At 45.0% G+C, this 11,808-nt stretch overlaps 1 protein-coding gene across 1 annotated transcript; it reads left to right on the top strand.

Annotated features, from left to right (window-relative positions):
- The first annotated feature begins 5,407 nt into the window (after positions 1–5,407).
- On the top strand, positions 5,408–10,952 carry smu1a (SMU1 DNA replication regulator and spliceosomal factor a). Its single transcript, XM_068714094.1, has 12 exons — positions 5,408–5,508; positions 5,846–6,056; positions 6,387–6,539; positions 7,046–7,156; positions 7,287–7,415; positions 7,518–7,637; positions 7,728–7,844; positions 8,168–8,295; positions 8,405–8,531; positions 8,742–8,909; positions 9,063–9,215; positions 9,987–10,952. The coding sequence occupies exons 1-12, from the start codon at positions 5,483–5,485 to the stop codon at positions 10,083–10,085; spliced, it is 1,542 nt and encodes a 513-aa protein (XP_068570195.1). The 5' UTR covers positions 5,408–5,482; the 3' UTR covers positions 10,086–10,952.
- The last annotated feature ends 856 nt before the right edge of the window (positions 10,953–11,808 follow it).

The following is an 11,808-nucleotide window of genomic DNA, read 5'->3' as shown; positions in this document are numbered from 1 at the left end:
GGAAGATGGATTCACTTATTAGCGTGCCTGTGCATGCCAATGAGCGAGGCACGGGGAATCAATAACTCCTTGGGAGAGGAGTGTGAGGGCCATACAAATACTCGGACAAGCCGACAAACGAGACAATCGCTCCGGTAAGAGTGAGCAGAGAGGCGCTATGCGTGCGCATTCCTTCTGCTGTATGAATTATTAGACAGATCCTAAGAAAATTACCACGTTAATTAACTGCAAATAGCCTCCCTTTGTCTTCTGTGTTTTGCATAATAACCTCATTTCAACCTGCTGAATCTCCCCACTGTGAGCTCTGTTGAATGGGTTTCTCCGAACACAATTAGGTTTTAATTGTGAGCCTCAATAGAATGATCAGAGCCTTTTGTGGCTCTGCATCTTGGAGTATTGTGACGGTATGATACAAGAGATGTGCTTCTCATGAGGACAGACAAGGTTGTCAGTTTAATTCTTGAGTCTGGTTCGGAGAGATTAGAGCAAGAAAGGCCAACGCGTCAGTCTTTCCTTCAACTGGTGGAGCAGCTTAGTATTTATTTATTATTGAGGAATCCTCACCTGTCTTCAAACAAAGAAATGAAGAGATAAACGTCATGCAGGTTATGTTTTTGGTTTGTCAGCACTGACCCGATTTCCATGAAACTAAGGGTGTAGCATTGGCCAACAAAGAACCCGTAAAGTTTCGATACACACACTTTATTTCGCAGCCTTGGCGGAGGTCTACGCTAAATGCTCCACCTCTCCACCTCTCCACCAAGCTTCATGGGAGTTGGGCGCGTAGTTTGTAGAGGACCTGCACATTTGGTGTAACAGCCTGGTCAGATCCAGCTTCCACCAGACCAGCCTCAAAAGAAGTCTGACACAATTCGAAGCTACAGCTGTTTTTTTTTGTCCAGATGCAACTTTTTCTTACTTACCCATAATGCAACTGCAACTGCACTCGGTCATGCAAGCTTTTATGTCACTTTGACGGCTAAGCGTTCGCAGACATTACATGAAAACATGAAAAGTTTCCTGTTCTTTTAATGTAATTATATGTATGTGGCTCAGCACCATGATCACAATCAGAACATACAGTAACTACAAAACGATGGCACACGGCATGTGTTGTTCAGCAACTGTTTAAACGAAGGGAGGATTCTTCAAAAAGGCCCTAGTTTAAAAACAACTTTTGGCTTCTCTGACTGTGATGGCTAAATCAATTTAAACATAGATTGGCGCTTTATATAATGCTTTGGCAGATACCTGTCTCTATAATTCATCATGCTTACATTATACATTCAAACAAACTATGATACCTGTCTCCCAAACCATTGTCACTCCAAAGGCTGTTTTCAACCGTTAGTTTCAACCAGTTGATGTTGTGACACAGTTGCTTAACCTTAAAGGCTCAGGGCGATGCATGCACACCGGTATTATGCAGGTGTTATCCTTTTGACCCTCCAAAAAGCCTTCAAAAGTCTCCACAATCACGCCTTTCATCCCCACTCTAGCTGAAAAGATGCCGGCATGTTGCATGAATGTGCATGAAACCCCCCTCGGGGTGAATTCCCAAACAACCTGACAAAAAAAAAAAAAAGGCTCCTCAAGTTGTAGATGTCAGACTTACATGAATAGAGGTACTGGAACAAGCAGAGATAGACCAGTAATTGAAAAAAGAGAGCGCTATACCCCGCTCAGAACCATCCACTTGTGTCAGCACTCTGTGGGTGTGTTTCTTTTTGTGGGGTAAATACAACGGCCTCGGGAGCCTTTCAGCTGAGGAGAAGCAGACGCATTCAGCCGGTAAGTGAATAGCTTCTATTTACATTGTCACGGGTAGAGAGGCGCCCTGCTGCGTATCTCTCCCATCCAGACCGCTCGGGGACTAACACATATCAGTTCACATGTTTGCTGCCTGTGTACGCTGCCGAACAGGCACAATCCCATTTCCAGCTCTGTGCTTTATCACCTCGATGACCCGAAATGTATCGCGCTCCAACGCAAGCTGCAGACCCAGTTCTTCGTCTCTGTGTGGGCTTTGTGCGTCTCCTCTCCGGCGAACTGAATACAGTTCTGCTGCTGCAAGTGTTGCTCCTTATCCCTGATTGCGTGTCAGGAAGATTGAGAATTTCAATTGGGGTTTCTCAATGAGTCCCCTTTGGCTTTTCTAGTGCGTCCATGGAGAATAATGGACATGCCAATAGTCAGACCCGAGCTGCAAACAACCTACAGGGACAGATCCATCAAGATTTACCACCACCACCACCACCATCACCAATACCTCTCAGACACACACCTCCCACCCACTTCCACTTGTGACCGGAGGGCTGACTGACTGTCGGATAAATCAGCAATTAGCAAGGAGTTGTGAGTAGCTCCTCGGCAGCAAATGAATGGACCTTTGTTCATTTTGCTCGGCCAAAGGGGTTCACTGAAGGGCGGAGCTCTTAAAGAGACATAAACGAAACCAAACAAAGCAGTGAGGCTTCGTCAGCCGGTGACGGGGAATGTTGGGAACGGAGCAGTTTTATGAGAAAGCACATTTCAACTGTCTTCCTCCGTGCAAGTTCACATACGTGCTTTAAATAGGATGAGATCAGATTACAATCTCCAGCTCAGGCTCTTAAATGACTGTTTTTAATTGCATTCAAACGTCCTTTTATAATGTGTTTCTTTGTCTTTTGATGTTTTATGTAAAGTGCTTTGAATTGCATTGTTGCTGAAATGTGCGATATAAATATACCTGCATTGCCTTCAAGTACCATACAGCAGATCTGATATCTTGAAGTTCCTATAATCCAACAATCAGTGTGGAACAGATATTGTCATTTTTCTACCCTGAATTTTACATCTAATCCTGAGTCAAACCATCAATATAAAACCTTGTTTTTTGTCACCTCGGTGTTTGGGAATGTGCAGTGCTGAGCTGAAAAGCAGCGTGTGTGTGCAAAGCATCTTTGCTGTTCACATCTCATGAAAACCTGTGCATTCTACTCCAACAACACACCTGTAATCCCCTCTTTAGCTGCCAAGACATCGCAAAGATTTACTATACGTGTAACTGATTCTTATCTGTTTTATCCAGATTAAAAAGTAATGTGACGGAATCTCAGCTACGACATACAGCAGGCATTCCTGTTTCCCAGGTGAGCTTGTTTACATTTGTGTTTTAATAATTGTCACTCAATAAATGAAACCTTCATCCCATCATCTCCTCCCGTTCAGCATTTCCCAAAGTGTGTCCTGTTCCTTTATCGGCCAAATCAAACCCATATAGTGATGCGACAACAATTGACAGTTCGTTATGTTGGGGCATACTACACATCCGGGACGGAGCATCGTTCTAGAAAGTAGGGCAGCTGCCTGGTGTCACAATTAAAATTGTAATCTGTCAAAGGATTCAATCCAGATCACAGGCAGCGGTCTCCATCGCTGTCTTGACAGATCCAGTCCTGCACGGATCCCCCCCCCCCCCACCACCACTTCTTCCTCACCCCACTCATCATCCTCTCCTCTGCCGTGTTGACACCAAATCGATTCATTCATCTCTTAAACAAGTTGCCCGTGGCTCTACGCCGTGCTTTGTTATGATTGTCTGAGCTGTGAGTGTTCAGTGTGGTCACTTCACTTTAGCATTTTAAATGGTTTCCATGAGAACACAAGAGATTGGGATTGTGAGGAACGTGCCAGAAATGCAGAATTGTCTGATTTGTTTTGTAAAAGAAGGCGATTCAGAAGCATTGAATTGCTAATAAATGCTTGTATTTTTCACAGAAGGGAGTTCATGAATATCATGATTTGGTCACTTTTACAATACTTTCTCTTTTGCTTCATTTTCCCTCAAAAACACTGAGGGAATCACAGCTGAGAAGTGTTTTGATGCCAGACAGTAATCCATTGCACCGTCAACCGCCCACTGAGCAGGTGGAACGTATATGTGTGTGTTTATATTCTCACCAAAAATGTTTCCTTTTCTGACAGACCAAAGAGAAGAAGTCTTTGTGGTGGTAATGTGTTCTAATTATGAAGGAACAAGGGCAAACTGTGTTGCGCGGCGAGAGAACGGCACCTCACGTAGATTTAAGACCGGTCTTTGTTTTTCTCAGAAATGGATGAAGTGATTACATTACAGCCCTTTTGTGTCGCTGTCATTCTTCCAGCGCGGCGGCGTCTCCCTCGTTGGGAAAGCGTTCCCCCAAAACAGCCTCTGCTTTGTCACGCCAGGAGATGGCAAAAATTATATTGATGTCTTTGTCCTGCTCTTGTGTTAATATATTCAGAATGACTGCGGTGGTACGGTAGTGTGTGTGTGTGTGTGTGTGTGTGTGTGTGTGTGTGTGTGTGTGTGTGTGTGTGTGTGTGTGTGAAAACACCACTCCTCCTCCTCTCCTCGTCCTCCTCATTGCTTTCCAATATATTTGTCCATCTGCGAAGGCAAATGAAACCAAAGGAGTGTCTGGTGTGTTCTTGGTGCCAGATTCATTTCCAATGTGGATAGGGCTCACCGTGGGATTATGTCATGATTGCCCAAAAACAATTCAAACCCCAGGCTGTGGGGCTGCAGACTGAAGTGGCTCTGCACTGAGCAGCATCTTCGTCATCATCATCATCATCACCTTGAAAGACCTTCACTGGCAGAGAGAAGAGAGCGAAGAGGGCCTCTGAGTCATAGCTGTGCGGACAGCGCCCCCTGTTGATCCTCCTGGAAACCAACAAGGAATCCAAGCAGACGTTGTGCACACTAACGCGCAGGAGAGGCTCATAGTAATCACAGCGTCGCTCCTTTTTATTGACAGAGTCCCAGAGGACACGAACCTATCCATGCTGTGATTTACATAGAAGGAGGTTGGAGGAAACCAGTGAAACAAGCAATCGACAAACTAGTCATTCTGATTTATTCTCTTGTTCAATTCATTCCTAGCAGTAATCCTGCTGGTGTCCATTCGGGGCTCTTCAAAGACCCTTTGTTGGTCCCTGGACTCCATTTCCAGATTAACTGATCCCAGGTGTAATATTTAATCTACTGAAGGTTTATTATTTTAGGGGGATAAATGGAGTTTAATTAAATTGAATTGAAAACAAATCTGTGCAAAATAAATACACTGTGCAATACAACAATTATTCTCTGTGTATATATAATATTTTAGTTATTGTGGATTTTTTTACTTTTTTACTTATTTAATATTATTTACTGTTTTATTACTTATTTATTGTTTCGATCTTGTTTTTTATTCAGTGTGGCTTTTTGCACACTGATTGTAACTGTAACTAATAAAGGATTATTTTACTTTCCTTTATTTTATTTTATTTTATTTTAGTTTAGTTTAGTTTATACGTAATCTACCACCTCCACACAAGTGAGTGTTTTATTTTGAAGGTCCGTTGGCTCCTTCCAGTACTTCCGTGTTTGCGTCTGTCTTGCGTGCCTCGTCTCTGCTGCTCCTGCAGACTCAGTAAAGAGTGTCTTGTGGCGACTGTTTTGGGATAAATAATCATGTCTCTGGAGGTGGAATCCGCAGAGTAAGTAGTCCAGTTAGTTACTCATAAAGCTAGGTCATTCATCTAGTAGTTATATTGTCAATAACTCTGCATTTTAACACATTTCCAGCTATTGAGGCCTCTCTCATCCTTTGCTGCACCGCTAGCGTTAGCGCCCTGAGCTAACTTAAGCTAACAAGCTAACTTAAGCTAACTTACAGTCTCCCACATAAATCTAGTTTGCTCTATATTAATATTGCTTGAAATGATCCACTAGCATCCAACAAAGGCTCCCCAATCAACGCATAAGTGAAACGTAATCTTCGCTGTCTTGCATTAATCGTGTATCCATATGTCTGTCATCGTGCGTCTCCCGCAGCGTGATCCGTCTGATCATGCAGTACTTGAAGGAGAACAACCTGCAGCGGACTCTGGTCACCCTGCAGGAGGAGACCACCGTGTCCCTGAACACCGTGGACAGCATAGAGAGCTTTGTGGCCGACATCAACAGCGGCCACTGGGACACCGTCCTGCAGGCCATCCAGTCCCTCAAGCTGCCGGACAAGACCCTGATAGACCTCTATGAACAGGTGGGGGTTGGATGAATGGTGGTCTACAGATAAACACATTGTCAACTTTACATTTTGATATCCCGCTACAGTCCCAGTGCATCTCTAGTGACATGTTATTGCCTTCTTTTGCTTAATGTTCTTCCACTTCATGCACTTAAATCACCAGGTGTTTGACTGCTTGATATTGTGTTGTTGTTGTCATAGAGCTCACCAGTCGTGTAGCTTCTCCTCTCCTCTCCTCTTTGTTCTGTAGTGGTGTTGGTCTATGCATGACTGTAGTCCCTTTCCATCTCTGAAGGTACACGGTCCTCTAAATCTGAACCGTCTGTGTTGTTTCCCCCGGACCAGGTGGTGTTGGAGCTGATCGAGTTGAGAGAGTTGGGTGCGGCCCGTTCCCTCCTCAGGCAGACCGACCCCATGATCATGCTGAAGCAGACCCAGCCGGAGAGATACATCCACCTGGAGAACCTGCTGGCTCGCTCCTACTTCGATCCCAGAGAGGTGAGTCTGAACCAGAGATGCGGTCTTTGTCCAGGAGCAGTTCCAGCTGGTTCTTCATCCGGGACGCATGTTTTATACCCACATTTAGGCAGATCCAGAGAGCGTTATTTAAGAGAGACTCTACTACATGAATGAGTATTTTTCTTTCTTTTAAATTACTGAAAGCAAATTCTGAACTATTCCCTGAGCAAGAGGGCCTCATTTCATGTTGACGTGAACTAGAAACCCAAGATTTTGGATATATGGGGACATTAAATTAGTTCAAACTCAACAGCGTCTTTTGGGAAAATCATGTTGTTTTTTCCCCAGTGAAAACGGGTTAAATGTGCCTCATCGCTGCACTAAAATATCTGTTTAAAAGGATTCTCCATCAACAAGAACAAAAGCGATAAATATAATACAACACATTATACCTGCATGTGCCCTTTCAAAATGCGTTGTTGTGGTAAGAGAACATCTGAAAGATTGCATTTGTTTTGTTCATGTTTGTGCTTGTTGATGTCCAGGCGTACCCAGACGGCAGCAGTAAGGAGAAGCGCCGGGCGGCCATCGCCCAGGCTCTGGCCGGGGAGGTCAGCGTGGTGCCGCCCTCTCGTCTCATGGCTCTGCTGGGACAGGTACGCGATCCACAAACCCGCAGCTCAATACGAGACTCATAAAATAACTCATTTGTGACATTTGCATCGTCCTCCTTCTTTATCCATATCGAGTGCTGATGATGCTTTTTTCAACATTCTCCTCCTCCAGTCTCTGAAGTGGCAGCAGCATCAGGGCCTCCTGCCTCCTGGTATGACTATCGATCTGTTCAGGGGCAAAGCTGCGGTTAAAGATGTGGAGGAGGAGCGCTTCCCCACTCAGCTCAGCAGACACATCAAGGTACCCACGCAGCCATGCCTTTGGTTTTGATTTTCCACTTCCAGGAGTTCTGATACATTTCCTGACTTTCTCTGACGTGACTCGTTTCTCTTCCCTGCTCAGTTTGGACAGAAGTCTCACGTGGAGTGCTCCCGGTTCTCCCCCGATGGTCAGTACCTGGTCACCGGCTCTGTGGACGGCTTCATCGAGGTCTGGAACTTCACCACCGGCAAAATCCGAAAGGTATAGCTTCTGCAAAACGACAACACGTAAACCAGACGTAGCTGTTTTTAATGCGACGCCACGTTTACTTGCGTGCGTTGGGCCCTGCAGGATCTGAAGTACCAGGCTCAGGATAACTTCATGATGATGGACGATGCGGTGTTGTGCATGGGCTTCAGTCGAGACACGGAGATGTTGGCCACGGGAGCTCAGGATGGAAAGATCAAGGTAGACGGGAAGCAATGCTTCCATTTTCTCTCATTGCTTTCACATCCGTTACTTCACAGCTAAAGTTAAGGCGACTTTGATGAGCAGCGTCTTCCTTTTATAGCTGCTGTCTCTTGTGCACAAATCAGACTAGCAGCTGGTTTATGGTTGGTAAAAAATAAATCATGAAAACGTCCGTTTCAATGAGGTGTCAGAAGTAAATGCAACTTTCTCTGTGCTGGTAAACCTTCAAAATAAAACCCTGATTATCACCAATGTTAGCGCTATCGTGAAATCCAGAAAAACAATAGTGTGAAATCCTCTTATTTGCGATGTGTGTGTAGGTGTGGAAGATCCAGAGCGGCCAGTGTCTGAGGAGGTTTGAGCGCGCTCACAGTAAAGGAGTGACGTGCGTCAGTTTCTGTAAAGACAGCAGTCAGCTCCTCAGCGCCTCCTTCGACCAGATCATCAGGTAAACTCCACACACCGTCACCCGTCTGTGCTCCTCTTCACTCAACCTCTTTTCTTTTGTCAGAATAACTTTTAAATTCTCCTGTTTTTTGTTTGTTTTTTTGCTTCAGAATCCACGGACTGAAGTCGGGTAAAACTCTGAAGGACTTCCGCGGCCACACCTCCTTCGTGAACGAGGCCACGTTCACTCCAGACGGACACCACATCATCAGCGCCTCGTCGGACGGGACGGTCAAGGTGAGAGAAGAAGTCTCTGCAGTGAATGTCTTCATTAGAGATTGGCTGTTACAATACTCCTGTGCTGTCTGTGCTGCTGTGTGCGCTCATGGCTGTAAATTTGAGAAAACTCGTCCGATTCCAGTCACCATTCGATGCCTCGCTTCTGTCTGTCTGTCTGTCTGTCTGTCTGTCTGTCTCACCCCGCTGTGTTTGTCGACCCGTCTCCAGATGTGGAACATGAAGACCAGCGAGTGCACCAACACCTTCAAGCCTCTGGGCACGTCAGCCGGCACCGACATCACGGTCAACAACGTCATCCAGCTGCCCAAGAACCCGGAGCACTTTGTGGTGTGCAACCGCTCCAACACCGTGGTCATCATGAACATGCAGGGACAGGTCAGTCCACCACCCTGGAGCAGGAAGTCAGAGCCCAGTGTCCTCATGTGTTATCTCTTAATACTGAGCAGCGGTGCAGGTATATGAAGTGTTTCTTATGAACTGACCCTGCCTACCTGCTCTGTCTGTGTGTGTTTGAATGCTCTCGTGTAGATCGTGAGGAGCTTCAGCTCCGGTAAGAGGGAAGGCGGAGACTTTGTGTGCTGCACCCTGTCTCCCCGCGGCGAGTGGATCTACTGCGTGGGCGAAGACTTTGTGCTCTACTGCTTCAGCACCGTCACCGGCAAGCTGGAGAGAACGCTGACGGTACGTTCACTGATCCCCAGATCAAAGCGAGAGCCAGGAATACCTCGGCGCATCCCCTCCTCTGCTCCTGCTTAACGGTCTGACTGTCAAGTCTTGATTCAAGTCTTGAAGCTCTTTTGTCTTGCTTATTAAAGTTACTGTGAGGAACTTTGATCTGGTTATGGAGCGGCGTCACAGTAACACTCATTAGATAAGTTATTCTGAATGCGGTGATACCGCGTTCGATTCCGGGGCGATCAGACGAAGTCATGCGCGTTCACCAAAGGCTCCGTTAGCTCAGACTCCAGCAGGGCCTCCAGCAGAGACCTGGTCCACTGTGGACAGACCCAGATCCTCCAGCAGAGACCTGGTCCACCGTGGACAGACCCAGATCCTCCAGCAGAGACCTGGTCCACCGTAAACAGACCCAGATCCGGTTTCGCTGCCTCCTTTGACCTGCAGTCGGAGCTCCAGAGGGAGGAGGAGAGCTCTGCTCCCGGCAGCAGCAGCAGCATCTCCTCCTCCAGGAGCAGAGCTTGCTGGACCTGCAGGAGGGAAGGGAGGCAACGGGAGAACCAGAACCAGGACTGAGAAGGGGCAGACCGTCAGACCCTGCTGCAGTAAAATGAGAGGTTTTCTAAAGGGACTCTGGTGCTCAGAGACACATTTCCCACAAGGACAGACAAAATCCACACAAACTGAAAGTTCCTCGTCGTAGCTTTAAATGTCTTTAGAATAAATCTAATCATTTAATTCATTTATTTCAAACGCTCTGTTCTTCCTTCCTTCCAGATCCACGAGAAGGATGTGATCGGAATCGCCCACCACCCCCACCAGAACCTGATCAGCACCTACAGTGAGGACGGCCTGCTGAAGCTCTGGAAGCCTTAAAGGTGTTTCACCCCAAACTGAGACCGGACGTTCTGGCTCTGCCCGTTCTGTTCTCTTTACAACACTGGGGGGGGGGGGGGGGTCATTCTCCTCCAGGTCACTGTGAACTTGTATCCATGTTGCTGATCTCAGCAGCTCACCTTGGTACAGGTGAATCTTCTCTTCTTTTTTTTTTACGATTGAAGCCGTGCAGCTGAATACAACCAATGACAGTTTGTGGCGTTGGAGCGTCCGCACAGCCTGATTTACCTGAGGCAGTTTGTCCAACACAGAAATGATTCATTGTTGTTCTTTAAAGTCATTTTTTTTTATGCCATCTCATGAATTTGTGAGCGTAGGCGTTGAGTTCTTTCGATTTTGGAAAGAAACTCTTCAAAGCGTGACGCAGACGTGCGATTATTACAAATATGACTCTGAAACTGTTATTAAGGAAGGTGCTCACGTGAGAACATTTCATTCATTCATCCGTGATAATGTTTCAGTTTCAGCTCAAATAATTTAAGGTTCTGCTGTTGTGAGGGGTGTAGATACTAGTTCCTCCGTTTTGTTTTGAAAATTCCACTTTTTTGTAAATATATTTTCTATTTGCATTTTAGTTTTTCTGGTTAAGTAGTGTTTTGTTTTTTGTGTCTTTTTCTTGCCTCTTTTTAGATTTCAACAAAAACAAATGTTATGGCATCACTCCAAATTCTTTTATAACCAAATAATACATTCAAATGAATCATAAAGTCATTGTAATACATTTTTCCCACATTGAGTACATGCATTTGGGATGAGACTTAATATTTCAATATTCTACAACACGCCGGATGTACACGTGTCCCATTAATGTATCTTGTCTGTGCCATTAAAGCTATTTAACCAGAACCATGAAGAGAAATCAGCACCTTTTTAACATGTGTTTACTTGTGGTGTCAGAGAACCAGAATATGGAAGAAAAATGGTGATTATCTGATCAGAGAATATGAAAAAGACGTCCGACTTTAAGAAACTCTGGTCTGATGGTTGCTGGTACAGCAGCTCTGTGCAGAGGAGTGGAAAGTCAGTCAGCAAGACGCGCAACAGGATGCTGACTGCGCCTTCAAAATAAAAGCCTAGCATACCTACCATGTTGAAGAGTTTGTAAGTCTTAGCTGCTGACTTTTCATCTCTGCTGCATCTGTTTCAAACATGCTCTTCAAAAGAAGACTGAACTTCTGATAATTAAAAGCAAATAAAGATGACCTATAATTTACTTTTTTTACTTTTTTAACAACACTTTGTGGGGTTGGTGAATGCTCCACCTGCATCCAATGCTCATTGTCACCATTGATTAATCTGATTATTTTCTTGAACAATAGTTTTGTCAATGAAATATTAGCAAATTGTGATAAATGTCTGTCCACAGCTGAAAGTGGTGTCTTCTAGTTCCTGAATTAATCCACCCGTCTGTCAGAATAACATAAAAATATTAAGTTTTGAATCATATCTGACGAACAAAAGCAACAAATCGTCATAATTCAGATGCTCGAATCGGGTGATTTGGGGGCAATTCTGCATCAAAAAAATGACTTACAAGGTTAATATAAAATCAAAATAGTTGCAAATGTATTTTCCGTTTCAACGTAAGCGCAGTCTTTTTCTCTCACTTCTATTTATTGCCCTCAAAACGTACTGTATATATAAACACCGCTTTTATTTTTTCAATGTGTGACAGGAAGTGGCTTGTGCACTGCGGCTGACT

Source organism: Cebidichthys violaceus, unplaced genomic scaffold (assembly GCF_023349555.1).
Source record: "Cebidichthys violaceus isolate CVI_PGR_0920_01 unplaced genomic scaffold, fCebVio1.0.p SCAF_2, whole genome shotgun sequence".
NCBI classification, from domain to species: domain Eukaryota; kingdom Metazoa; phylum Chordata; class Actinopteri; order Perciformes; family Stichaeidae; genus Cebidichthys; species Cebidichthys violaceus.
Note: the sequence above shows the minus strand (reverse complement) of the source record. Positions and strands in the feature narration are given on the sequence as shown.

Coding starts and splice junctions, on each gene's coding strand:
- smu1a (XM_068714094.1), top strand. CDS start 5,483: ATGTCTCTGGAGGTGGAATCCGCAGA. Junction 7,416..7,517: donor AGCTCAGCAGACACATCAAG/GTACCCACGCAG, acceptor TTCCCTGCTCAG/TTTGGACAGAAGTCTCACGT. Junction 8,532..8,741: donor CGTCGGACGGGACGGTCAAG/GTGAGAGAAGAA, acceptor ACCCGTCTCCAG/ATGTGGAACATGAAGACCAG.